A 27,817-nucleotide genomic window follows, 5' to 3' on the forward strand; every position below is an offset into this window, starting at 1 on the left:
CACCGTAAGCAATAATGTATTGTTTGATAGAAGAGAGAACGTTTAGTAGTTTAAGAACACTTGACGATCTTAAGAAGAATGGCTACAGTCTAAGTCAAGAAGAAGGACTCTCGAACTTAAGTTTATCTGATTTCAAACTACATCGCCGTAAATAAAAATCTATACAATTTAATCTTCCTCTTCTTCTTCATTCCCTAATTGCGAATCAAACTGTTCTTTGCTGATCTTGCCTGCTTTAAGCTTTTTAACCAAGCTCGCTTCGCGTGCGAGGTCCTCAAGTTCGTCGTTATCAAATAAATGTTTATGTCGCTGCGTCTTCAAGTACTCTCTGCGTGCTTTTCTCTTCTCTCTCTTCACTTTTTTATCCTTGTTCTTGGACCATGCGACAGAATCCTTGCCGAATTTCGTTTTCTTTGAGTTGGTTTGAATTGAATTGTCTTTGTTGGATTCTTGCTGTTCCTGTAGCTTTCGCTTCCGTTGCTTTTCTCTGTTTTTGTCCTTGTAATAAAGTTTTTCGACATCTACGTCCGCCGGTTCAAAGTCTACTGTTTTATCTTTAAGCTCTGGCATGATGGGCAACTTTAGAAGGCCAAACCCGGTGGCGAGTTTTCCAAGTTCCAGGTCTTTAGAAAAGTAAAACAGAAAGAAAAAGAAGTCAACAGCACTTTAATAGATACAGCATAAAGGGTTCGACAGCTTATACAAACGGACCAATAATCAAATCAATGTTCGCTAATTTTATCCTTGCCGGGGTGATAGCTTGGGACCGAGAATATCCGCGCGAACGCTTTAATATGATACTGATTATTTTAGGGGCGGGGGGGGGGGGGGGGGGGAGTAGCGTAATTTTTTTAAAAGCGCCCAAGCAAAGCCTGCTTCATGCAAGCGAACCAAACGTAAACGCAACAAGATACGCAGTCGCTTTAGAGGTCCTTTCCTAAGACGGCGGATGAGCGCCATCTTGGTTCAATCTAACCATGGGGTGGGTGATTTTGGGGGATGTGGCACGAATATTTCTATGCCTTCGCGTTTTTCCGATTCACCGAGAGCATTATCGCAAGAAAATGAAACCTTTTCCATTCACTGCTCTTGCATATGAGATTGCGTTTGCGTTTATGCGAGTTACGCGTAGTTAAGCTTGCATTTGCGTTGCACACGTGACCCACCGTTTACAGTTAAAGGCTATTCAATGATTGTATCACACTTACAGTGAAAGACGAAAACAATTTCTTACCATTTGTTCGGAAGATTAGGCTGCACTCGTGTTTTCTGTAGAACTGAACGAATGAGACAAAAGCTTTCATTCCCTTTTCGTATACATCCCTGAAACACAATGAGCAAAAACATAAACATAAAACGTTTATGCAGTAGAACCTCCACTAAAGGCCCCTAATAGATAAAGCCTGAAAACAACTTTGACTCGTGAAAAATTATTCATTTCACTTGCTAAGAGAAGCTCACTTGGGCAAACGTGGCAGTGGATGGCGAGATGGAGTGTATATGAGAGCGTACGTGGCTTGTGCGATGTAAAACTTCAAGAGTCCTCTCCTTAACTGTTATTCTTAAACTTGTAAATACAAAAATTACAGGGACACGATGCAGAGCTAAGCGATCTAAGCTGTGATTGGTCTCAGTCATTACCAGTTTCAATCTTCCTCCTTCTCCGCCTCCTCCTCCTTTCTTCCTTCTCTCTTACTCCTCCCTCCTCTTTCCTGTAGTCTATCATCTCCTCCAGCTCCCTCTACTTCCCCTCCCACCCTTCTCATTCCTGCTCTTTCTCTTCCGCTTCCTGCTCCTCCTCCACCTTCTCCGCCATTCTTCTCCACGTCTCCTGTGGCTAACTCCTCTATATTATGCCTTCCAGTGCCCATGTCAGCGCAATTAAAGATGAATTACAGTCCGTACTGCGCAATCTCGGCTGCAATGTTTATGTGAGCCTCACAAACAAAGCAAAACTAAAAATTACGTGACAAACTTACCTGTTTCTTCATTATTAACGCCAGATATCCTTGCAGAACAAAAAATAACAAGTAGAAGAACCTTGACGCTATTTAAAACCGACGTTTCAGCTCATCGGAAACTCTTGAACGAAGCGAACTGTAATGGCGGACTAAAAAACTTCATGTATGCTGTCACCGAAGTGTAACGTTTCAACGAATTCAAAACAAAAACGTAAACAAACCCCGAGTCTGCGCAGTACGGACTGGAAATCAGCTTTAATGAACTAACCATATAAAAGCCACTTCAAACTAAAACTTCAAATTAAACACTGCTGCTAACCTGTCCTTCATGGCCATTTTTCTTAGCTTGGGTGTGACATCTGCATCGTCATCCTCTATTTCAAACAACTGAAGTGGTACCTGTTCTCAAGAAAGACAATACGATGCAACATCAGAACTAATCTCAACTCAGCAACCAACTGAAATGAAATCACTCCAATGTCTTACAGTCAAAACCATAAAAGCATGAACGCCGCAAGAGTAATTAGCTGAAAGGTTTGGATCAGTCACGAAACAACGAGTTGGCTTTTTCTCCACGATAACAAATACTGAAATTGTCATTCTTTTTCTATTTAAGAGCTTATGCATAAGCAACGGATAACGATGAATTATATTTTGCTGAATTGGGAATTTGTAATAAATTAAAAACGTAAAATTCTGCTCTCAGACGCGCTGTCTAGCCATGTCTTAATTTTCAACTCGATTGATCTTGCGGTTTGTTGCGGTTACGTCTCGCATCTGATTGGTCGCGAAACAATAAACATTCCAGAAATAATTTTAGGCGTTCATGCTTTTATGGTTTTGACTGTTATTTCCTGGGGAAAAACTTTCCCAAGGGATTTAGTAACCACCGCATAATATAACCAAATGCATTTCTACAAATGTTGCATATAACGACCTTTGGTTTTGGAGGGGGTGGGGTGGGAGGGTTTTCTAACAAATAAATCTTAATCTAAGAGCATAAACCGGGACTTTATAAACCAATCGTATTACAGCAAAACTCTGGCCAAACAGATCAACGACTGGCGACCAAAACAATACACCTTTTTTCCCTTGACGCCAAAGATGACTTCGCTAAGGTTGTCAAAACAACCGTAACTAACAACAGGCTTTCTCGACAGTCTTCCAACACGGGCGAACACACTAGACAAACTACCAGGTTTAAAACAAACAAACAAAACAAGGAAATGCACCCATTTACATACCTTTTGGTTTATGGAGATAAATTCTACATAAGACTCTTCAGCAGGAAGCAGAAACAGCAAAGCATTTCCTGCAAAATAATCGATCACAGAGAAGAAAACGCTATCAGTAATCACTTCTCATCCTTGGATGGGATATGCTAGTCCACTGCGGAAAACCCTTTCAATAGCGTTTCTGTCAGGTTAGCCCAACCATTCGCCGGTACCCATTTTATACTCCTGTTTAGAGTATAAAAGTGAAGTTAAGTGTTGCCCAGGAACACTACACAGGAACCTCGGCGAAAGCCAGACTGTTTTCAGTTTCCTATTTTACCTGATTTTTGTCGAGATCGTATGTATAGTTTAAAGCCCGGGCCAAACGAGGATGAGAGTTGATGAGAGTTCAAACTCTCGCTCTCTTTTGGCATGGAACTCTTATGCACTCTCATCGACTCTCATGCGCTCTCATCGACTTAGAACGTGCTCAAATATTTCATGAGAGTCAGTGAGAGTTCGATGGACTCTCATCCTCGTTTGGCCCGGGCTTAAAAGGTCGCCACCTTGGTTAAAATGGCGAGTGTAATCTGGGGAAGAGTACCAACTCTACCGAGGAGGGAGTGGGGAGCGGTTAAAAGGCAGGATAAAATGGATTTGTACAAAAGTATAATAAAGTTCTCAATAAATGAGTTGAAAGTGCCTTTAAAATAGTTAAAAGTTCCAGACGTTTCGGGCTTAGCCCTTCATCAGTGGAAAGTCAGGATTTCAGTTGAAAACGCTCGCTTGCGCCATGATAAACAAATTTGAGTTCAAAGGTGCGCGCGCGATAAGAGCGCGCGACAACCTAAAGATAGCGAAAATCTGAATTCAGACCATGTGGCTGACTGGTGCCCAGCTGGAAAATAAGGCGCATTTCCTGGCGTTTGCGTAGTTTATTTCCGCCGCAGAGCATGACGCCTCGGACTTGTGCGTCTTGCAGGGCGTGTCTGTTTGCATTAAAATGCTCTGCGACAGGAAATACCGGCAGGCTCTTCTCAATGCTGCGGAGATGCTCACCGAAGCGTTCTCTTAATGTCCGGCCTGTCTCGCCGATGTAGATGGCGGAGCAACGGCGTAGTCAACTTCATACTTTTATACTTTTACAAGTGCCACGCAGCACAAGGGAATTTTATTTTTCCATTTATCATTAAAATGGATTTGATCAGTGCTCTCTTCAGATTGTTTCGCCATAAACCAAAGTGGCGGATGTTTCAAGAATGCCTTTGATCTTGATGAGAACATGGAAACACAGTTAACGGTCTAGGCTAAAGCACAAACCCGGATCTCTCAATCCGGAGGGCAGCACACAAATCATTAGGCCACCTCAGCTTCTACAGGTACTCTAAGCAGTATTTTATATTTTCATGTTTACTTTACCTTGGTTTCCAATTCTTGCCGTTCTCCCACAGCGATGTACAAACGCACTGGAAAAAAGACATGAGTGGTGCATTTCAGACAATGGAGGTTACTCAGATATTATGATAAAATAAGTTTGCGGTAAAGCGCACTTAGTTTAGAGTTAATTTATATCAATTACAGCAGGTTTAATCAAGTTCACGTTTTGTAGCTGTTTGGACACTTCGAGATGACAACGTAAAAAAGAAAAGAAATAATAATAAGCACCCCGTCCAGAATCAGCGCTCCATCTTTAATAAGCGCCCTCCCTTGAGGTACCAAACTACCCATGGAATGTTGCAAATTTAAGTAAAATCAAGTCCTGCTTCTGCGACATTGCGCAAAATAATTTCGACATTTGTCCACTATCTGCAACATTGTGCCCAATGCCGTGGTACAACTAATCAGCCACTAGCTATCCAATCTCTAACCCAAACACGACGATTAATTTAGTTCTTTTGTCGACGTCTCTCCTCCTAGAGCAAAAGCACTAAACAGCTTCAGTTTATTCTTGATTGCTACTTATTCAGTCTACTATCTTTATGACTTTATCAGATTTTTCTTTCCAGGTCCTGGCCAATGTTGCACAAATTTCGTCGCGTCTGACTATGTTTAGTGAAAAACATTGCGCGCAATTAAATGTATAACGTCGTAGCACCGCTGTCAATCAAAAACTGTTTTAACTATTCTTGAAATATGTCATACTTTGCACTACTTGGAGGATCAAACTGAATCACCCAGTCCACCTCTGGAATGTCCACTCCTCGCGCCATGACGTCAGTACACACCAGAACACCACTGAAACAGAAAGGTAACATTTGAGCAGTTTTCAGCTGAGTGTCGTAAAACCAAAACCAAAGCAATTATTATACAATGACCAACCACAACAAACCCACCAAAAGCAAAACAAACCAATGAGAATTCGACGCAAATAAAATTGACGAGTGCTAGTCTGCAGAGTATGGCGGAACTCGACGAGATCTCGCGCGTGTAGAGCCATATTAGCCACGTATACCGCGTGGGATACGACCGGAAGTCAGGACCTCTTGCGTGCAAAGTCAGCGGTCAGCTGTCGCGTGCGTGCAATGCTGACTGGGTTTAAAATGTGCGTGTACATGTCTCGCCGATTGGTTTGGTTTTGCATATCATTAAGGCATTGCTCTAGAGTAAAATAGCACCTGACAGACTGAAAAATCTAAAAAAAATCTTAATCTAAGGGACTGCATGGTGTTTTTATAAACTGTTAATCTTCATGAAAATACCGGCAAAGGAAAATGGGGAGACCACTTGTAGGTGGTAAATAATGTGTAAATGACTACATGTTACACCTGACTTACCTTGCAAGCTTTCTAAAGGTATCAAAAACTTTATGCCGTTTTGACTTCATTTTTCCATGAATGGACAACACTTTGACATTTGGAAGAAGCCTGCAATAAATTTATTGAGCATTTAGTGTAGTATCGCTGCACATTTTTACTTGTTATTTGTGTTTTGTCTCTTTTTCCTGTAGACCAATAATGTAAAATTCAACCCATACTACCTTTCGGTCTTGTCCCGTGCTCTTTTGTGCTTTTATCCGACAACCTTTCTCGAATTAGCTGTATCTTCTTCGCATGCCTATCGCCACATCAGTCGTGGGCCTCTTCCCATAACTTAATCTTATGAGTGAAGTAACGAGTTTGCAGTGAGGACTGTATGTCCGGGTTATTAGTACTTACCTTTCAAGAGCCTTTGAAAAATAATTGACACAAGCACAGGTGCTGAAAAACACCATGTTCTTGCAGGTCTACGTGGAAAAAGAAGTACAAATTAAAATTAAAACAATGCAAAATGTAGTTATAGGAGAAATCAAATAAAAGAAACAAATTCACTGTTGTCACAAACCTTTCTTGCCTTAAGAAAGGCCACTAATCTTGAAAACTTTCTTGCACTTTCGCAAATCTACAAAAGTGACATTAAAATTAAAATTCACGATGAACAGTCGCACATTAACACTTATAGCAACCAATTTACAACGGTCAGTGTTTTTTATCCTGAACATGCACTGGTCTGTACACTGCACTCTTATTGAAAACTCCCTACAATGGCCACCTCCCCAGAATTGCCAGTTACAGTGTAAATTTCTCGAACGTCCAGGGGAAACGAAAATTGCTTCGAGAAATTGGGAGTTTCGAGAAAACAAGGGTAAAATTACAGTACTATCCAAGGGAAACGAAAATTGGTTCGAGAAATTGGGAGTTTTCAGAAATCCAGGGTAAAATTACAGAATTACTATCTAAGGGGAATGAAAATTGGTTCGAAATCGGAAGTATCAAGAAATTGAGGTTTCAAGAAATCAGGATTCTACTGCACGTAATTCTGTCCCAGGGTAGCCGTTATTATAGTGGTTTAACAGCATATTTTTCCATTTACAGAGACTTCAACAAAATTTTTGACTGCAGATAGAAACTAAGCAGCACAAAGTATACTGTAAGTAGTAAACAATACTAGCTAAAAGAGTAAAATATGCACATTAGCTATCAGCAGAACTCCAAACCACTGCAACTTTTCCTTCCCAAAAATGTTCCCCACCCCTACCTTCACCAGGTTCTGAGGGGGTGGGGAGGGGAGAGAGGTGAAGGGGCGTTACCGATACTATTACAAATCATAGCTTCATGTCCCAGTTCTTTTTTGCTCAAAGATGTCATGCTAAAATACAGACTGTTTTGAAGTACTAGTCTTCATTCACACATCCCTGTCACTTGTTTCCTTATAAACTTGTATGCCCCTGGGCAAGTCTGTATCCAAGTTGAAGTCTCAAAGTTTGCATTGACTTGTATCTCTGTTAAGCCCACAGCGAGAGGTAGTTGTAAGTTTGATTCGGATGAAATTATTTGTCACAGGCAAGTAAAAATCATAACATTTTTTCAGCATTTTCAAACTTTATTAGTTTAATGCCAGTTAATTAATATTTTAAACCCAGTACCCGATGACAGTTTCAGGACATAAAGGACGAAGGATAATCCGAATAAATTCATTGTGTCCAACAATTCAGACAACAAATGAGGATCTTGATAAGTAGATTGTTATATTTCGGTATAAGCTATACCATCATCAGACTAATAAAGCACCTTCCTTGAACAATGGACTAAAATCCAGCAGAGAACTCTATCTATTCTCCTGAGTTAGTCTGATGATGGTATAGCTTATACCGAAATATAACAATCTACTTATCAAGATCCTCATTTGTTGTCTGAATTGTTGGACACAATGAATTTATTCGGATTATCCTTTGTCCTTAATTAATATTTTATCTAGTAATTTCATTTTGAGGTCCATTTTGAAATTTAAAATCTACAAATTAAATAATTTCTGTCAACTTACTGTGTAGAAATTTTTCAGTGTGGACGGTGTCCTCTGCTCTGACTTCAGATATAAATGACAAAACAAATTAAGGATGTCATAAAATCGAAACATTTACGCAATAATAGACTTCTAGGAATTGGCCAACGTGTGGCCAATGTGTGGCAGTCAGATCAATTGCTAACTAGTGACATTTTCAGAAAATAAGTACTCATTCTTAAGGACAATAATACAGTAAACACCCGCGTATAAGAACCTAGTGATTTAAGAACCTACAGGCTGAAATTGGGCATTTTAATACCCAAATATATAAGAACCTATTTAGGAGCCTGCTGGCAAAGAACAATAGGTTCTTATACAAAAAAACACTCTTATTTTGTAGCCAAAATACTGGATTTTAATTGATAGAAATTGTGAAATTTCTGAGAAACACTATGACAATTAAAACTGGATGCTTGATGACTGCTGATGGAGAGGATGATGAGAAAGTAAGACCACATGGACTTGAGCCTTATACATTTTAGAGCATACAGTCATGTGCATGGACATACAGTCGAAGCTCTCTTAACGGACACTCTCGTAAGCGGACAGCTCTACTTACGGCCGCCTTGTTTGAAACCCCGTTTTAACTCCCATACAAACTCTGTATTTTTACATTCTCATAAGCGGACATTCCTGTTAACGGCCGCGGACACTTTCCGAGATTACGACTTAGACTTTTTCTTTGTTTTTAAGCTCCCGTAAGCGGACACCGCAAAGAAAATCATATAAAAAACCGCTGTATCTTGTATTAATCAATCAACTTCATGTCGCCGTTCGTCATAATGATTTTACTGTAATTACAGTATCATATTTCAGTGTTTGTTTTGTCGTCATCAACGTCCGGATACATTTCGAAACACCACTAACATGCATATTACCATTATGTTAGCTGGGCAAGCTCCCGTAAGTGGCCATCTATCCCCTACACCTCTAGTGGCCGCTTACAAGAACCATTCTCGTAAGCGGCCAGCTCCAGTTGTGGACACTTTTTTCGCGTCCCGAGGGTATCCGCTTATGAGAGCTTTGACTGTACTTAGACACTTTGCAATCATGGACTCTGGGAATACCTTTTGAGACTTTACATTCATACAAAAGCTAATGTACAGTACAATGCATCTTTATTTCAATATGCAAGAAAATTAATATTTTGTTTCACATTGTATTTGATTATTTTCAAATTGGTTCAATTTTAATTCCCTAACTTGGGTTGTTATTTATTTTTGCTGTTTTTATTTAATTTATATTTATATTGCTGTTAACAATTTACATTATTATCAAATACAACTGTAAATATGGTAGCAACTTGGCATTTTTGCGGTTTAAAATACAAATGTTCAACCATTATGACATACTAGTACTACAGTAGCTCTCTGAATGGTATCACTATGACAACTCCTACAAATAAGAACCTACTAAGAACCTAATCAGCCTGAGTTCGGAAAAAAAAATTCCACAAAATATAAGAACCCATTCAGCCTGAACCCAAAAATTCTAGATTCTTATACGCGGGTGTTTACTGTATTTTGTGCGCATCATTATATGCACTAATGTCAATTTTATGCAGCATTTTTTTTTTGAACTGCTGAACTCCCGCAAAGCCGAACTTTAGAATAAACCCTACTGGAGCTTAAGTACAGAGTACGTAATAAGCTTAGAAGGGACTGCAACTACAAAGCCATAGTCAAAATACAAATGACAAGAAAAAATGTACAGCGTTACTTTATACTAACATATCTACCGGTAATAGGAAATTTATTATCCAACGTTTTCTGTTCCCAAAATGCTGACTTCCCATGTTTTTAATAAATCTTTCACACAGTCAGGAGGAATTATGAGGAAGTCAATCATGGAACCTGTTAACTGCTCTTGGGGAACACAAAATGCTGTGAGCTGATGATTTTTTTAATTTTTTTTTTATTTACATTTCATTAAGCAGAGTTGGACGAAAGTATTAACATTAGTATGTAATTTTGCCATTGATATGGCTGAACAGTGTCAAATCTTTGCTGCATACATGTGCATACCTTAGACTTGGAGTATTTCTCTCTGACTGTTATTCTTACAGGATTCCTAAGCCCAGCTCTAACCAGAGCCTCAACTTCATTTGTCTGAGTAGCTGAGAACAAGCCCTGTGTATGAAAAAACAACAACATTTCATGTCATAGATGCTGTTGTCATTGGATACCATACTGAAAGCACAGAGCAGGGCTGTTACTTTTGGGTCTAGCTCAAAAGTTAGGGGAGGGGAGGGTAAAAGAGAATTTGTTTCAACTGTGGGTTTTTCTTAAAAACAAAAATAAATGAACTCATCAAAACTCACTGTTCGTCTTTGCTTTGGAAGAAAACCCAAGACAGCATTGATGCTAAAAAAATAAAATATGGATTATAAATTTATTATTAACAGGGCAAAACAACAGTGAAATAACATTTTTTAACTACAGTTTTGTGTCAGGTTGCCACTACCCCAAAGCTGTGCTCTTGCAATAATTGCAGGGTGCCCGAAGACTCTTATTTAAGGAATCTTGGGTGCCCAGTTCTTAAAAGCTTTTATAATAATATTATAAAAATTATCTAAGTTGCCCAAAGGCAAAAGTAAGTCATCTCTGGCACCCGAGCCCTGCTAGAGCACAGCCCTGTACCCATTTGCACACCTATGGGAGGAGTGGTGGCCTAATGGCAAGTACACTGGACTCCAGATCAAGAAGTCCTCATATTTGAGCCCTGGCTGTACCCACTGTGTTGTATTCTTGGAGAAGATACTAAACTCTCATAGTGCCTCTCTTCACCCAGGTGTATAAATGGGTACCAGCTAATTTAATACTGGGTCTTAAACTTGTAATTTATGGAAAGGCATCCCATCCAGGGAGGAGTACAAATATTCCTAGTCTCTGAACACTACTTACAGTAAATTGCATTTACCTTGCCTCAAAACCCATGTCCAGCAATCTGTCCGCCTCATCCAACACTAGGACTTCCTATTTGAAATGTAAGAAAAAAATCAACTAAAGATTACATAACTTCTTTTTATGATACTCAAGTACCTACAAAATGAAGCTACAGCCTGTAGTGTATATGTTGTAGTTTAAATTTATCTTTGATTTAAAATTTTTCAAGGGATTTGAGACACAAAAAATAAAAATAAAAATGGGTTGAAAAATTTTAAATTTAAACCACAAGACTCATGTCTAACAGTTCTCACCAGTGATCGAACATGGGCAGCCAAGTCTAATCCTTCCTGCTTTCTTGTAAATAAATCCTCTAGTCTTCCTGGTGTTCCAATAAGTATATGGCCTCTTTTGAAGAAAAAGACAAAGGATTGTTATCAAAGCAGGCTTTGTTGTGAGTAACAAATTGGAGTACAAAAACAGTTTGGATGCAGGGGAACACGCAATGAAGAAAAAAAACTGCTTGACTTGTCTGCTGCCGGATCTATTGTTCAAGAAATGCCCGTACCAGATGTCACTCTAAGTGCTAATATAACCAGATTGATTGCAAGGCTGGTACAACGGCAGGAAGGCAAGATTTATTGACCAATATTTCAACTACATGTAGCAGAGCTAGTCTTCTTCAGGGCCAGTACTATTGGCTAATAAATCTTGTCCTCCTGCCATTGTACCAGCCTTGCAATCAATCTGGTTTTAAATTGGAGTAGGGTGGTGTGGGAGAGAGTGGGAATGGGGTACAGTAGTGTACGGTAAAGTTAATAATTAAGAGTAGGGTAGGGTAGGGTGGGGTGGGGTACAGTAGTGTAGGGTAGATAAGGGGGTGGGGTGGGGTAGGGTAGGGTAGGTAAGGGTGGGGTACAGGAGTGTAGGGTAGAGAAGGGGGTGGGGTAGGGTAGGGTAGGTAGGTAGGGTTGGGTAGGGTGGAGTAGGATAGGTAGACCAGGAAAGGTGGTAATGATACTGGGAAGGTAGTGAGGATAGAGTAGAGTAGGTAAGGTTGGTTCTCGATATGAGGTGGGAAAAGAAAATGGGAGAGACCAAAGCCCCATTTACACGGCGGAAAAATTTGTGGCACGGCTCGGATAAAATTGGTACGCGCACCGGAAAAAATGGTTCGGCATTATTTTGCCATGTAAATGACTTTTCCTTACCTGTACCGAGCCAAAATTTTACCCGTTTCGGACCTAGTCGCAAGGTTGTCCGAGCAGGGATAAAATTGGAACGTGTTCCCTAAAATCTAACCCGGCTTGAATAAAATGTGTAGTGTAAATGATTAGCCGTGCTGAACCAACTCTTTTCTTATGAAACTTCATTCAATAAATTTGCAGAAATTCCATGCACTCGGCGGTGTGTTAGACGTGTTTGTTAAGAAAAACAGTTGCCAAGAAAAACACAAGAACATTCATGGAAGAACTAGCTAACATTCAGCAGTCTTCTTTAGGGTAGGATGGAGAGGATAGGGTAGAGTTGGTTAGTTCATGTTAGAGTAGGAAAATTACGAAAATTAGACAAGCAACAACCCTCCAAGTTTACTTTTTTCATTAGTGGCCATTTGGCCACCGAGTGCTCAAGTTTGGTCACCAGTGAGAAATTTTGGACACCAAATTAAGCTCACACTTTCAAACTGTCTTCTCAATTTTGGTTAGCAGTCTGGGGACTTTGGTTCTAATTCAGTCACAAGCTCCAAAATTTTAGTCGCCATGGCGACTAAAATGGTCTTAACTTGGAGGGTTGGCAATTTTTTTCAAGATGTGCTGTCCACAGAGCTCCTTTACTATGACACTCACCCATTTGACTTGAATTTCTGTATATCTTCCACTGGGTCTACCCCTCCAATTAACAGTAACTGCCTAGAAAAACACAAAACAGCTAACATTACACTGATTTGTCTGTGGATCTGATTTGAATGTACAATCCATCACATAAAAGATTTTCTTTTCTTACAAAAAATGGGATATTTCTAATAAATAATTAAAGCTCAGAAAAATGTCACTTGTAAGATTTAGTGTACTGTGAAAGTTAAAGATACTGGTGAAGGCATGAGTTGTAAGTACTGGGTGAATACTTAAAAATAAAGAAGATTTGGGAGTCAAAGTGAATGAGCCTAACCCACAAAACAACACAGTGGTCGACCTGACCAGGCCTGAAGTTGGAATTTTGAATTCTCCATTATCCATGAAGTAAATACTTAGTCTAGTTTTGACATGTGTAAAAAATATAGACAAAAACATACTGACCTTAATTGAGGGAGATCTTCGGTAAATGTTCTTAAAACTTCATCAATCTGTTTTGCCAGTTCTCTTGTTGGAGTAATGATGATTGCTCCAACCTGATGGCATCAAGAAGATTTACTGAATTAAAATACATGTATATGGGTTTCATATTAAAAAAAGGGCAGCCTCAAGCCAAGTGGTGCATACTGCCGGAGCTTATCCTAGTTTCTGTAGAATTAAGCGGCTAGGAATATTTCTATTCACCCTGAAAGGGATGCTAGACCATCGCAGAGTACCCTACAGCATTTTGTCACCAGTTCCCATTTATAAACCTGGCTGGAGAGAAGTGTCTTTCCCAAGAACACAACACAGTGACCCCAGCCAGGGCTTGAACCTGGACCAATCGATCCGGAGTCCGGTGCACTAACCATTAGGTCACTGCACGTACCGGTGATGAGTTTTATCAGACTTTTATGGTATTTTAGAAGTCACTTACATCATGCTTCTTCAGCTTGTCTTCCCTGAGAAGAAAATAAAATGACAAAATTATCAGACATGCAGGGCTTTGTCGAAGCCCAGTTGTCCCTTCTTTCAAACATGACAGTCAATGGGGTGCAACACCTGTCGATTGCACATTGCTGATCTGCTTGCCTTTTTTCGGTGAGTCAATCAGAAGTTAGTGAGATTTGCACATTCTAAAAAGGGTTTAAATATTCTAAAAAGGGTTTAAAAGATGTTGAAAAACCTATAAAAGCAAAATTTTTGACAACTCCCTGTTGCCTTTGTCAGAGTTTAATCGGTTCACTTCATGCACAATAAGTTTTCACGTGTCCCCGGTCTCCAGGGATGTTCCTAAGGTTAAACAGACTTGTGGCAAATGTACATGCTCATTGCCAGAATAAATGTCCTGGATAGAATGTAGCAGCACTTCCAAGAAAAGGCATTGTTGTCTATTGTTCACATTTCTCTCTAAATACAATACAATACAATATAATACAATGTTTAATGTGGTTACCGTAAATGATCTAATAAACGCCCGGGGCGTCTATTAACTTTTCAGTGTACTAGGGGAGGCGTTAAATAGATATGAGGCGTTTATTAGAGAGAGGTGTTTATTTAATCCAACTTATCTAATCTGCACTGATGCAAAGCCTAGAGATGTCATTTGTAGTTCGATTTCAACGTTTTCATCGTCATCGAGGTCAACCATGTTGGCACTGTTGGGCTCTTCGATGTCCGAGTCAAGCAAGAAACTAACTACCGGGTATATTGCGTAATTTTACTCTATGGAGCATTTCCTTGGTTTTTGAGGTGATTCTTTCGTATTATTGGAGGGGGCGTCTATTAGACACATGGCGTTTATTAGAGGAGGGCGTGTAATCCAAACTTTACACTTCAGGGGAGGTGTTTATTAGATACAAGGCGTTTATTTGAGAGTGGGCGTTTTTTAGATCATTTTCGGTATTACACTTAGCTATGGTTTCGGTGCGTCCCGCAGATATGGTTAGCAAGATCTGCGGGAATGCACCAGCTTGTTTACAGGTAAGGCACAATGAAAATGAAACAAAAATAAAATAAAGTGGATAAAATTCTTCAAAGCTTATTTAACCTTGCGAAAATCCCTGGAGACTGGAGGCATATAAAAACTTATTATGCATGAAGTGAAACGATTTAACTCTGACGCAGGCAACAGAGAGTTATCAAAACTTTAGTTTTTATACAGTTGAAGATTCCAATAACTCAAACCTTTGAAAGGGAAATCGAAAAGCTTCTAGATATCGGGAGTTCGAGTTATCAAGGGTAAAATTAGTAAGAACATGACCTGGCGGGGATTGGGAAAGGGTTTGAGGTATCAAGATTCAACTGTACCTTTTTCAACATCTTTTAAACTGTTTTTTTTTTAGATTTTTTAAATCAGCTACAAACCATCTTTATTATTATTATTATGTCAAATACTGATCGCTCTTATAACTTCTAATGACCTTCTAAGAAGAATTTCCACAATAGGAATCAGGAATGCCAAGGTTTTTCCAGACCCGGTGACCTGAAATAAAAAATTTATCACAAATCAGCATGCTACACATGCATATACATACATGACATGTATGCATACTGGTACAGTGGAAGCTCTTATAAGCAGACACTCTCGGGACGCGAAAAAAGTGTCCATAACTGGAGCTGGCGCCTTACAAGAGTGGCCACTAGAGGTGTAGGGGATAGATGGATGCTTACGGGAGCTTGTCTAGCTAACAATAACCAAATGGACAAGGATGACAACAAAACAAGCACTGAAATATGGTACTGTAATTACTGTAAAATCATTGTGATGAACGGTGATGTAAAGTCGATTGATAAAAACAAGATACCAGAAATAGTAAAACACTACAGTAATAGTAAAACATGTGGAAAAGAACCTTGATATAACGAAACCTCGTTATAGCGAACATATTTTGCCAGTTCTTTGGCCTTTTGTTATATCGAGGTTCCACTGTTATAGGATTTTCTTTGGGGTGTTCGCTAACGGGAGCTTAAAAACAAGAAAAGTGTAAGTTGCCATCTGTGAAAGTGTCTGCGGCCGCTTACGGGAATGTCCCCTTACGAGAATGTAAAAATACAGAGTATTTTTACAAGGCGTCCCTAAGTAGAGCTGTCCGCTTACGAGTGTCCGCTAAGAGAGCTTCGACTGTACTGCTAAACAACAACAAATTAAGTTTTGCTTGAAGATGACTTCCAGTCTGTAATGCTCAATCTCTGCCTACAATGTTTATGTGAGCCTCACATGAAGGAATGTTTACTAGTCAAAAATTTAAACATTTCGGGACAAACTTACTTTAATTTTTCTTCACTATTAACATCAGATATCTTTGCAAAACAATAACAAGTAGTAAAACCTCAGTGTTACTATAAACCGACATTTCAATTCATCAAGCATTTCTTGATAAAATGGCCTGTAACGGTGGGCTGAGACACTTCATGTATGCCATCACTGAAGTACTAACGTATCAACAAATTTAAAAACATCTCTGAGATTTCGCAGAACAGAATGGAAATCACATTTAAGGAATAAAAACTCTGTTTCTGTATCAAGGCGCGGGGGAGGGCATTTTCAAGATGATCTTTGTATAAAGTAGATTTACCCCTAAACTATACCCCACTCTTAGGTGATTGATCAAGACACTTATGCACCTATCAATGTTAAGCCTGAGGGGGGGGGGGGGTCGGGCAAGGGGTGGGGATTTTGACATTTTCTATAAAAAAATGTCAAATTCCCCACCCCCGGGACAAAATAATTGGTCAAAATCCCCATGAAAGGTGGTCAGATGTCCTTCAAACCTTCTATATATGACCAAAATCTCTACCCTGGGGCCATCACGTACGATCAAAATCCCTACCCTGGGGACCTACCTCACGATCAAATTCCTGTGGTTAGCCCGACCCCCCCCCCCCCCCTCGGGCTTAACATTGATAGGTGCATTAACAGGCTGCATTCCTTCCAGGTAATGCCAGAGATTTTTGGTTCTGAATCTTTGCCCTTTTCGACTATATCATAATTTTATTTTAAAATCTTGGCAAATCTACGGCAAGAGCAGACCTTTACATGGAATACTGATGATGATGACGATGATAATGATGATGACGGTGACGACGACGATGATGATGATGATGATTATGGTGGTGGTGGTGGTGATGATGATGATGATGATTATGATGATGACGATGATGATAGATGGGGGAATTATAATTATACATTTTTTAAATACAATATGGCAGAAATCTTTATCGTCAACTGGGGGATACTGTTTCGATGTTCCTTCGAATTCTCATAATTAACACTAAAAGGCATGTATGCTGATAAGTAAGGAGAATTCACGAGCTTACCGCTTCGACTGCAACATCTTTGTTTGACATAAACAAGGGAATAGTGGCTGTCTGAATGTAAAGAAAAAAAGTCAATACGAAAGCACTTGATAAAGTAAAAACTAGATTATTTGTTTGTCTACCTGTACTGGTGTCATTGAATTGAAGCCAAACTTCTCCATGATGTTAAGAATTGATTTCGACAAACATGGTGTAATTTCGCTCCACGCGGCAGCCATTTTGAAATTGTCGTTCCACGAGGCCGCGATCCTTTTGATCAGTAGTCCGGTAGGTACTTCATATATGGTATTTATAATGTACGCCCACATCCCGATTTCGCAACCGACGCCGACCCGAAGCCTCGTCCCCAGGCAGGTTTTGAGTAAGAAATCCGGCATATTTTACACTTCTGCTGAAATACTTCACTTTTTAACGGCGATAAAATGGCAGAGAGGGAAAGTAATGTTTTCTTGGCCAAGATAGCTGAACAAGCTGAGCGTTATGAAGGTAAGGAGGTCATTTTTGACGCCACCAGCGGGCATTATGGCTGTTAGAATCCTCAGGTTGTTATCGCGCCAAATCGGTTACAGTGTACAAAATTTTGCTATTTGACAAACATTTCAAGAGTTTAAGTTGACCGAAACGGTAGATTTGAATGATATTCGTACTCCAGTAATTCTAACTTTTAATTTGCCGAATAAGGTTTGTTATGCAGTCCTAAATAACACGATTTTTGGATTATTGGGATCGATTCGCTTGTAAGTTTTAGAAGCTTACTAATTAACGTTCACTCGTAATTTGGGCGGTGTTCTTTAAACAACTACTTGGATGCCAGAGGGGAAAAGGGTTTACTAGGTAGTATTTTTTTACACAAATTATGAGGTGGTTCCCTTTTGCATGCGGCTTGTTAGTCTTAGAAATAACAGGCTGGCGAGCCAAGCTAATTTGTTTTTGACCAGCGGCTGACGCGTGTGCCACAAATGTAGAGTTGCACGCCTACAGACTCGCAGGATTTGTATGATTACAGTCAACTCTCTCTAAGACGGACACCTTCGGGACCGGCCGCAACTGTCCGTCTTAGAGAGGTGTCCGCTCTGTAGAGAGTCGAGGTAACATGACACCAGTTATTCCGAGATAATAAAGCTAAACCTTTGCACATTGCAACAATCCTTTGCTAACTGCAACAAGACCAAAATAAAGAAAGGACCGTATTTGCTTGGTAATTAAGAGCTTCTTCAAACTGTAATACTGTAAGTAAAAAACGACCTCTTTAGTGTCCATACACATAAGCAGAGAAGTAATCTGTTAAGGCGTCATTGTTTTTGGTTAGTAAACGTGGTATACACGTGTCCTTTGGGCGCTGACTAACTTTGCTTTAGGTCGATTCAAAGTTTGCAGTATTTTCACAAATAAAACATGATAAAAAACGCTTCTCAAATGTCCGTTAATGATTTCAAAGTGTCTGTTGTCTGTCTTAGAGAGGTCTCCGTCTTATAGTGAGTTTGGTTACAGTAAATGACTGAAGAACAGCAGGGACCATCACTAGGTGTCCATCTTATGGAGGTGTCCGTCTTATAGAGGTGTCCGTTAAGAGAGAGTTGACTGTATATATTCTGTTAACATTTCCATTGTCAAAAGCTAGCTAAAACAGGCAAACTGGAGCATTATTCAGCCTAAGTAGAGCCCCCGGGGTTGGGGTGTGCCCCTGGGGCTTTGAACCCCTTACCCTATACCAGACCATGTTCAGCTGATTTTGCAACCCTATACTAGACTAGACACCAAAAATCTGTACCCTATCCCAGACTTGCATTTTGTTTTGGACTGTATCCCTATCAGTGTTTTAATGGAAAAATATCTGTCAACAACCAGGCTGCAATGATTTTATTTACGTTTAGGAAAGCCTCTTTATTTTCCCGGTTTCTATTCCTATTCTGGACTAATTTGTCATACCATCGATTAGTTTCCAGGGAAATGATACCCTTTTCTAGACCAAAACTCTCTGATTTCTATACCCTTTGCTAGTCTAAACTGCTTGAAACTCATACCCTTCCAATTTGAGGACTTACAAAAGATCACAAGTTTTGTCATTTTTTTAAATTGTGAGCTCTGATGCAGTGCTGAAAGGATTAAAAGTGTTCTGTTTCTTAAAATTTCAGAAATGGCAACGTTTATGAAGAAGGTTGCTGAGGAAAGTAATGCGGACAGGTCTGAACTGACAGTTGAGGAACGCAATCTTTTGTCTGTTGCCTATAAGAATGTGATTGGGGCAAAGAGAGCAGCGTGGCGCATAATACATTCGTTGGAGCAGAAGGCCACTGAGAAAGGGGAAGAGAAGAACCTACCAATGATCAAGAATTTCAAGGCGCAAATTGAGAAAGAGCTCAATGAGATATGTGGTCAAATTGTTACTCTCCTAGATCAATCCCTTATTCCTAACTCTGAAAGTGATGAATCCAAGGTTTTCTTTCACAAAATGTAAGTACTATTATTTTAAACTGTTATTTTTTGAAGTCAGCAACTATTAAGAATCGCCCTTATCACGGTTTTCGACGCCATCTTGATGAGTAGGCAAAGCGGGTAGAAATTACAGTGTTTGTATGGGAATCCGACGGCAAATATCTTTTACAAAAATTGAATTCTGGACAACTTATGAATTGTAAAGTTAAGGTACTAGGCACACCTGGATGCAGCTACATGTAGGCTAGAAAGTGTTCAGTTACATTTTTAATTTTCCATACATTTGTCTATAATTTTTCCCACAAACAGCATCAATTATCATTATCGTTATCGTTATTGTTATTATTATTATTATTATTATTATTATTATTATTATTGTTATTTCATTCATTGTTTTGAGGTTCAAATCATGTTTCTAAGAGAGTTAACTATGTGATATGCTTGTTTCACCCAAACATTTCAGATGTAGTATTCCTTTCAAATACAGTGGAACCCTGTTAATATGGACAACAAAGGGACATGTATTGCATTGTGCATCCTTACTGCGCAGAATTTTACGTGTAATTAGCGTGTGCACATAAACAAAATGGCGGCTTTTTTCTATGCAGCTTAGTCTGAAAAATAAATCGTCTCTTTCTGGCAAACAAGTATGGTGCCCTTTCAATTTTTTCTCACATTTCAGGTGTAGCGATCAAGTTCTTTCTTTTAAACGAAAAACAGATCAATTCCTATGTTTGAAAAATAAATTATCACTGGAAATATGTACTTTGCCAGTACTCGTAAGGGAATCATTAAGGAATTATGTGGTACAGTTGAACCCCGTTATTTCGAACCGTCGGGGGAAACAAAAAATAGTTCGAAATAGCGGGAGTTCGAAATAGCCGATAGTAAATGACTGAAGGGCAAGTCCAAGGGAAACGGGTTTTAGTTCGAATTAACGGGGAATTCAAAATAACCGAGTTCGAATTAGCGAGGTTCAACTGTATATACAAGGTCCTCGTGCTCCTAAACGAATATGGTGACCCAATTTTTTATTTCAAAATTTAAGTTCCCTTGAGGTAATCAACAAGTAGGCAAAGTTTGGTTGAAAATCTTTGTTTAGTTCTATTTCCGGGCAATCACCTTAAAAAAAAGTGTCCATATTGTCCAGGTGTCCGTATTAAGTGGGCTCTGAGAAAGAACATAGTGGACACATGTTTTATAAATACAAAGACCAAAACATAAGATTTAAAAGCAACAGAATGATAATCAATGCCTCAAGTGTCACTTAAGTTCATTGAAGACATCTGCACTCATTCAGTGAGTCAAATGTCTTGCAATTAGGTGTACACACAGGTTAAACAAGGGAAGAGAGACAGTGTAAACATGATACGTAAAATACAATAAATACAGCGACGGTGGAACATTTTTCCAGGTGGGGGGCGCTGGCTAGTGCTTGAAGTGGCGGGGGGGGGGGGGGCTTAACAGACTCTTCCCAGTAAGTCTTTGTTTTTTCGGAAAAAGTAAAAAAAAAAATGCTACTGTTCTCTGTCAACGTATAGTAGCGTGGGAAATGTTATTACCAATCTTGAAACTCATTATCTTGTAGAAAGATTTCATTTTCTAACAGGGTACTGTTACGAACATGTAACAAGAACCAGTGAGATTCAAGAAGCACAACACTTTTAATATTGACAAACATGTAAGCTGTATACATAGGCCTACATGAATAGGGTAAACAACGCAACTAGCATTTACAGCAGTAAATACAATGTTCAGATCTTGCGGATCTAGTTGCCACAGTCTCTAATCCATTAAATGAACTTCAGTTGTCCGAAGACAATGTTCCAACAAAACTGCAGGAGTCGAAACAAAACAGCGTGAGCAAATCATCGCCATAACTCTTCACCAAAGTCAAAACCACGTGGGAATTGATCTTATACTACTTCATGTAACAGTACAACTGATACACAATATCGATACAAATGAAAATGTATGTTGCACATTTAAGCAGTGACTAAAAAGTGTCTGTAAAGGCAGGTTAACTTTGTATGAGAGCGTGTCACTTGGGTCTTAAAAAAGTGTCCATTGTCGTATTAACCAGTGTCCGTATTAAGCACGCAAATGTAAGAGAAAATGTATGAGCTTTTTGTCTGGAGAAACAAAACTTTCTGTAATAAGCGGGTGACTGTCTATATTAAGCGGGTGTCTGTAGAACAGGGTTCCACTGTATAAACCAAAACATTTTTTTAAAGTGTAAATTTCCATCCAAAAAAGGCCCCTCCCTCCTCACTCCTCCTTAAAAAAGTACCCCCCAAAGATAAGCCGATCTAGAAGGGCCCTGGGCTCACTGTTGCAGTAATTTCTGCATTTAACTGTTTGTTTGTTTGTTTCAAACAGGAAGGGCGATTACTACAGGTATGAAGCTGAAATTGTTGGTGAGAAAGAGATTAAAGAAAAGGCAGAGAAAGCTTACCTAGAAGCAGAGCGAATAGCCCAGGAAGAAAATCTTCCAGCCACACACCCAATCCGTTTGGGCTTGTACTTAAACTTCTCCGTATTTTATTATGAGATCTACAACGAACCAGAAAAAGCCTGTGCCCTGGCAAAGAAAGCGTTTGACAGTGCCATTAGTGACCTGGATACCTTGAATGAAGAATCGTACAAGGACAGCACGCTGATAATGCAGCTTTTGAGGGACAATTTGACCTTGTGGACCTCTGAAGGTAAGTTAAAATGAAAAAAGTGAAAATGTCTTTTGACATATGAATATTTCAACTAAAACTGACCTAAGAAGGCTCTGTAATGGGTTTTAACAGATTTTTGAACAGCCAAAATTTATATTTGCACCATAGGAAATCTAAAATAATGGTCCATTTAAATTATTAACAGTTGCTATATTGGAGCACTGAAACTGGTAACAAGCATCTTCGGCTGCAGATGCCTAGGATAGAAATGGATTACAACAAGTCATTGCTCAGAAAAACACAGGCTACTTTCTTTAACAAGCTTTTTTTTTTTCGTTTTTTCTGCAGGTCAAGATGACACAAAAGTTGTAGATATAGAAGCAGATGATGCAAAAGAGTAGCAGACTCAGCCTGACTTCAAGAGTAATCAAAAGACTTGTATGCTTATACACTGTTTTGATATGACATGGCAGCAAGTGTGTACAAAAACATTTCCATCCTATTTTAATGCTCATATGCTTTGTTCTCTGAGGTCAAGTAATTTTTTTTGTGATTGATACGTACAGTTTTTTTCATTTGATTGTATCTATTATAGTAAGGTGAAATAATTTTTTGTGAATTGATACTAACAGTTTTCTTTTCTCATTTGATTGTATCTATTATTAAAGTAATGTAGTAAGTTAGAAGCAACACTGTTCAAGCTGCCTGTGTACATGATTTGGAAAGAAAGCTTTGTAAAGTTTTCTTTCTTTTAACTTTTGGCACTCCTTTGGTGGTGGTGTGAGCATGTTTTTATAATGTTTTTTTTTCCTCATGTAAATTTGTTATTGGATTTCTTTGCCTCCTTTATGGCCTACCCAGCCAGGGAAGACTCAGTAAACAACCCTTTCTCTTCATGCATTTAAGTTGTCCCTTGCTTTCGGTAAATCAAAGAGTTAACCCATAAAAAATACCATGCCAATGACATACAGCTCAACTCTGTAGCTCAACAGAAATCTGGGCATCAATTTCACCATTGTCAGCTATCTGTCGGCCAAGACTTGGCAGTCTGTTGGTAAACTGTGGGTAAACTGTCAGCCGACTGTCAGCATACATTTTACCAACAGTCTGATATGGGAGCTTTTATTCACAAAATGCCAAAATCTGTGTAGTTATCTTGGATTCGTTGTTACTTGGGTAACTTTCAAGCGAAAATTGAAATTTGAGTAAGAACCAATCAATGAGGCAACACTGAAGATATCATTCATGAGCACCAAAACGAAAATGCCTGTTGGGAAGGAAAATGAGAAGACAGACGTCTGTTTCCTGAGATGTCCACGTGACATCAGCCTCGGAAAAAAAATGGCTGGACTCTGAAATTCTCCCTAGGTGAATTAAAGTAAATCAAACAAACCTGTAAGGAGAATGTTGATGCTGAGACTGGAACACCAGACCTTAAAAGGGTTTAGACTAGTTCGATGAGTACTGAAAGGAGACCATGTTCAGCAGATTGCTACTGCTTTTGGGTAGCTAAGTGCGCAATGTACTCCTACCGATCCAACTGAATAAAAACGTTGTGAGAGATACAAAATATATAAACAACTGGCTTAATGCGGTGCTTTCGTTAACATGCAAACTCTGATTTTAAAACTTAATTAGCAATACTTGTTATCATAATTAGACAACAATCAACAAAGATTGAAAAAAATTAACAAAATGGATCAAATCTACCAATCAGCCACCCATAACCTTCAGGGCCAAGTTGTTCAAAGGGTAGATAATGTTATCCACCAGCTAGATAAATCACTATCCAGTGGATAAGTGCTGTCAAAACAAACTACGCTATTAAAGGGATAGTGATTTATCCGGTGAATAGCATTATTCAACCTTTAAACAACCAAGGCCAGACATGACCTTAATGAACCCAATGAAGTGCTAAGATGATTGACAGCAGCAAAAAATGCAACCATCGATTGAGCAGAGTTCGCATGTTTTTGAAAGTTGCAGTAATGTTTGTAAGGAATTTACAACAACTGGTATAGTACTCAGTTATGTAATGTTCTTAAATGAGGATCATGAGTAACAAACATAAGGTACTGCATTAACTATCTATTATTTCACAGTGTTCTTGAAAGAATGTCAGTTATGTTTTAGGTCAGTCATAATAAGTGGAAGGGGTGAATAGGGGTATGCAAATCTGCCAATCCCTGCTTTTTTTTGGCCAAATCTGTCACACGTTTTGTTGAAATCCAAATCTGTATTACTTGGAACCTTCGTGTGGTATAGTTTCACTGCAATGGACAGAAGATGAGGTTTTTATGTCAACTTTTCAAGGTCCTATTTGTTTTTGCGACAATTCTGCCAACATACCAACAAGGACCGACCAAAGTGATCAGAGCTTCCTGGCACAAAAAGTCCGGAAACCAGGCCAAAATTTTTAGCTTGTCCGCAATCTGCTATATTTTCGTAATCCGTGAATCTGATCTGCTCAACATATTGCAAAAATCCACAGTCTGTGAGAAACCTATTCACCCCCCTCTAAGTGGGTTGTTAATTTCAGAGCTATATGGTACCTTAGTTTATTGACTTGTAGGATTTTTAAAAGTGTTGTGAGAGCTTGGCAGTTGAACATATTTGCAACATAAGTCCCATGAACGTGTTATTCAAGTACATTATTTACCTAAGTAGTTGAATAATAAATGACTTATTTATGGTGGATAACTGTGTTTTTTTTTGTTTTTATTCAGTGAAATTCATTCACAGAACTCTTTATTGTTTGACTCACTTGGGACCAATGGAGTCTTGTAAAGTTGGCCTGTGAAAAAAGAAATGAGAAGATTATCTTTGATTGAGAAACTTAAAACCTCACATTAAAATACTGTAAACTTCCGGTTACAGGCTCTGGGCTTATACAATTTCCTAAGGGGTTCTAAGTGGGCTTATAAATGGAGGGGCTTATATCGGGGGGAGGGGGGGGGCTTATAAGGGTAATAAAAAACGTTTTGAAACAAGCCATGGCAGCATTGCACAAAATACATTTTAAGTTAAAAAATCATAATAAAGCAACATTTAGCCGTGTTCAGTACTGCCATATAGCAGGGGAGGGGGGGGGGAGACTTAAAACCGGATTTACATTTTTGTTTCCAGGTAGATGGGCCTATAACTAGGGGGGGCTTTTAAGGGTGGGGGGGCTTTTAGGCGGTGGGGGGTTTTTTTTTTTGCCGCCGTTTTTTTTTGGGGGTTTTTGGGCGGCGTTTTGGGCGGTTTTTTTTTTTTTTTTTTTTTTTTTTTTTAGCCAATTAAAATATATAAAAATGTATAGAAAAAAAAAAATGGGGGGAAAAAAAAAAAAAATAACCGGAATTTTACGGTGTCTTGTCTTGATTTTGCCAGGAACCTCTAAAATAAATCTGAATGTAGTGCAATATACTCAACAACACCCCTTGTAATAATTGTAATAAGTGACCAATGGGATCAGCAAGCAATGTTTTAACCAATATCAACGTAGCTGCCACCGCCCAGGGGGGGGGGGGGGATACTCAAAAAACTTTTATATGGGGAGGCACTGCTGTGAGTTCTAACGCCTTACCCTATCATATTTTTCGACAGAAAAGGTAACCCTTTGTATACCTTCGGTAGAAAAATGTTACCCCTTTCACATACCTAAAGAAGGGGATACGCATCTCTTTTCTTAGTAGTTCACTTAAATACTCCCTAAAGTTGGGTAGCTCTGTTCGAGATAGTTTGAGAGGTCCTTTTAAATACCTAAATGATAGTTTCCTCTACCCTTATATACCTACAGATTAAAAAGGTACCCCTTTCAGGTAGGGCTTTCCACAAGTTGCTCGGCAACTTTTTGGCAACGTTCGGCATCTTTCGAGCAACTGTTTTCCTTTCAATTTTTTTTTTTTGCAATTTCCAGTCCGAAGATTGTCGCAGTAAGACACTACCCCTGGAACCTCTATTTTCATTCGCCCGTTGTAAACACTACCTCAATTTTACTGCAACAGAAACATCTTAATAACATTTTGAGGCCAAAATTTGTTGAGTTACAAGGATTTCTTTCACTAAGAACAATCGTGAAGATACGAATGACGTCATGTTTGCTGACGAGTTTTAATAGTGAATGATCCGAACGTTAAAGCATCTTCTGAACTTCCTCGAAAATCTTCGGCAAATTTCGTTAATCTTCGGAAAAGTTCGAAAACTGCTCGGAACGTTTATATGGTCTTCCAATAACACTCCGACAAATTGGGTCGCCCACTACCTCTCGGATAGTCTCCCTCGCAGCCGTTTTAGTCGAAAACTGCTCGGAACGTATAAGGCTCGAAAACACTCCGACAAATTGGGTCGCCCACGCCGGAGGCAGCGTGGCCGAGTGGGAGCGCCGGACTGAAATCTGGAGGTCCCGGGTCAAGTCCCGTTCCGACCACTATCTGGATGTTCTCGGTGCCCCGAGCTCAATCCTCGGTCATCCTGCCAGTTGGGATTTAACCATGTTATGTTTTTTAATATATTTTTGTTTCATATACACGGCCCTACAAGCTTCTAGCTTTAAACACAAACCGTGTATAAATAAAGTTGCTTTACCTTTTACCTTTTACCTCGCAGCCGTTTTTAGTGTCGTCACGCAACGATCCTCCCGGGGAGGATCGTTGCGTGACGACACTAAAAACGGCTGCGAGGGAGACTACCTCTCGGAACGAGTTAATTCATTGGTTCTTTAAACAATAGATAACAGGTGACAACAATGCCTCTAGCCCTGAATAACAATAGCATAAAAATGCTTAGCAATCTTACCTTCAAAGGGAAGTTAGCACATATTTCGAGAATTTTCGTATTTAAGGGCAACGTTTTGGATTTTTTGGAGCAATTTTTTGGGAAACCCCGCGAGCAACTTGTGGAAAGCCCTACTTTCATACTGTACTGACGAGGACTAAAGAGTCCGAAACAGCTGTCTACAGTTATGCATTTTTGACTCTCGGATTGGTCTCTATCATGTCTCTGCCCACGTTTCAGTCCACTATAGGAGGAACCCGGGGGGGGGTACTCCCTATAATGGCCTATACGGGGAGGCTCCGCCCGAAAGGGGTACCTTTTTCAGGCTCCAGGTATATAAAAGGGTAGGGATTTTACAGGTTTAGGTATATGAAAGGGTATGGAAATCTGCCATTATGATATTTGTAAAGGCCTTTACATTAAATATTTCGAGCAGACGCAACTTTTGGCTGTATCGTCTTAATTTATTAAGCCCGAAATAAAAATGACAAGAAAACTTCCCGTTTTAGGTAAATGTGATGTCGTGTAGGTATATGAAAGGGGTGTCTTTTTGCAATTAAAGGTATACGAAAGGGGTACAATTTCTATCAAAATGGTATACAAAAGGGTAAGGGGTTGGACCTCCGGGCGGAGCCTCCCCGTACAAAATTTTTTCGAGTACCCCCTCGGCCCCTCCGGGAGGAGGAAGTACCTACCCCCCGGGAGAGTCGCCACAAGGATCCTAAACGCCATATGTCACGCAACAGGTTACCTTCACCATTCACCAAGCCCTGCATCCATTTTGAACTTTCAATTCAGGGCAATCTGTAGTTTTTAACCTTATCCAAAAAATTATTACCGGCTTCGATTCAAAATAATCACCACTGACGCCCAAATATAATTTCCTTCCGTCTCTCCCGCCCTGGCTTACTCGTCCCCAGTCCT

The 27,817-nt window shown here is 39.5% G+C and overlaps 2 protein-coding genes across 2 annotated transcripts; one reads left to right on the plus strand and one right to left on the minus strand.

The window, feature by feature from the left end:
- LOC144646083 (ATP-dependent RNA helicase DDX55-like) lies at positions 1–17,341 on the minus strand. The gene is made up of 20 exons (XM_078505606.1): positions 17,156–17,341; positions 17,034–17,084; positions 15,137–15,198; positions 13,651–13,675; positions 13,179–13,270; positions 12,729–12,791; positions 11,196–11,289; positions 10,916–10,971; positions 10,317–10,359; positions 10,021–10,125; positions 7,976–8,017; positions 6,497–6,553; positions 6,331–6,398; positions 5,950–6,039; positions 5,318–5,410; positions 4,595–4,641; positions 3,206–3,273; positions 2,281–2,360; positions 1,235–1,323; positions 1–623 (listed from the first exon to the last, which is right to left on the minus strand). The coding sequence occupies exons 1-20, from the start codon at positions 17,339–17,341 to the stop codon at positions 169–171; spliced, it is 1,866 nt and encodes a 621-aa protein (XP_078361732.1). The 3' UTR covers positions 1–168.
- A 15-nt stretch (positions 17,342–17,356) lies between these two features.
- On the plus strand, positions 17,357–23,248 carry LOC144646107 (uncharacterized). The gene is made up of 4 exons (XM_078505632.1): positions 17,357–17,519; positions 19,169–19,487; positions 21,849–22,174; positions 22,484–23,248. Exons 1-4 carry the CDS (start codon positions 17,456–17,458, stop codon positions 22,534–22,536), a joined length of 762 nt encoding a protein of 253 aa, XP_078361758.1. The 5' UTR covers positions 17,357–17,455; the 3' UTR covers positions 22,537–23,248.
- Positions 23,249–27,817: the final 4,569 nt, after the last annotated feature.

The sequence above is a fragment of the Oculina patagonica genome, chromosome 3 (genome assembly GCF_052425735.1).
Source record: "Oculina patagonica isolate OP01 chromosome 3, crgOcupat, whole genome shotgun sequence".
In the NCBI taxonomy this organism is placed as follows: domain Eukaryota; kingdom Metazoa; phylum Cnidaria; class Anthozoa; order Scleractinia; family Oculinidae; genus Oculina; species Oculina patagonica.

Excerpts from the sequence above, each read along its gene's own strand:
- LOC144646083 (XM_078505606.1), bottom strand. The coding sequence starts at position 17,341 with ATGTGGGCGTACATTATAAATACCATATATGAAGTACCTACCGGACTA. Across the intron at positions 13,271-13,650 it reads ACAAGCTGAAGAAGCATGAT|GTTGGAGCAATCATCATTAC; the intron begins GTAAGTGACTTC and ends TGATGCCATCAG. Across the intron at positions 10,972-11,195 it reads CTGCCCATGTTCGATCACTG|GAAGTCCTAGTGTTGGATGA; the intron begins GTGAGAACTGTT and ends CATTTCAAATAG.
- LOC144646107 (XM_078505632.1), top strand. The coding sequence starts at position 17,456 with ATGGCAGAGAGGGAAAGTAATGTTTTCTTGGCCAAGATAGCTGAACAA. Across the intron at positions 17,520-19,168 it reads ACAAGCTGAGCGTTATGAAG|AAATGGCAACGTTTATGAAG; the intron begins GTAAGGAGGTCA and ends TTAAAATTTCAG. Across the intron at positions 22,175-22,483 it reads GACCTTGTGGACCTCTGAAG|GTCAAGATGACACAAAAGTT; the intron begins GTAAGTTAAAAT and ends TTTTTTCTGCAG.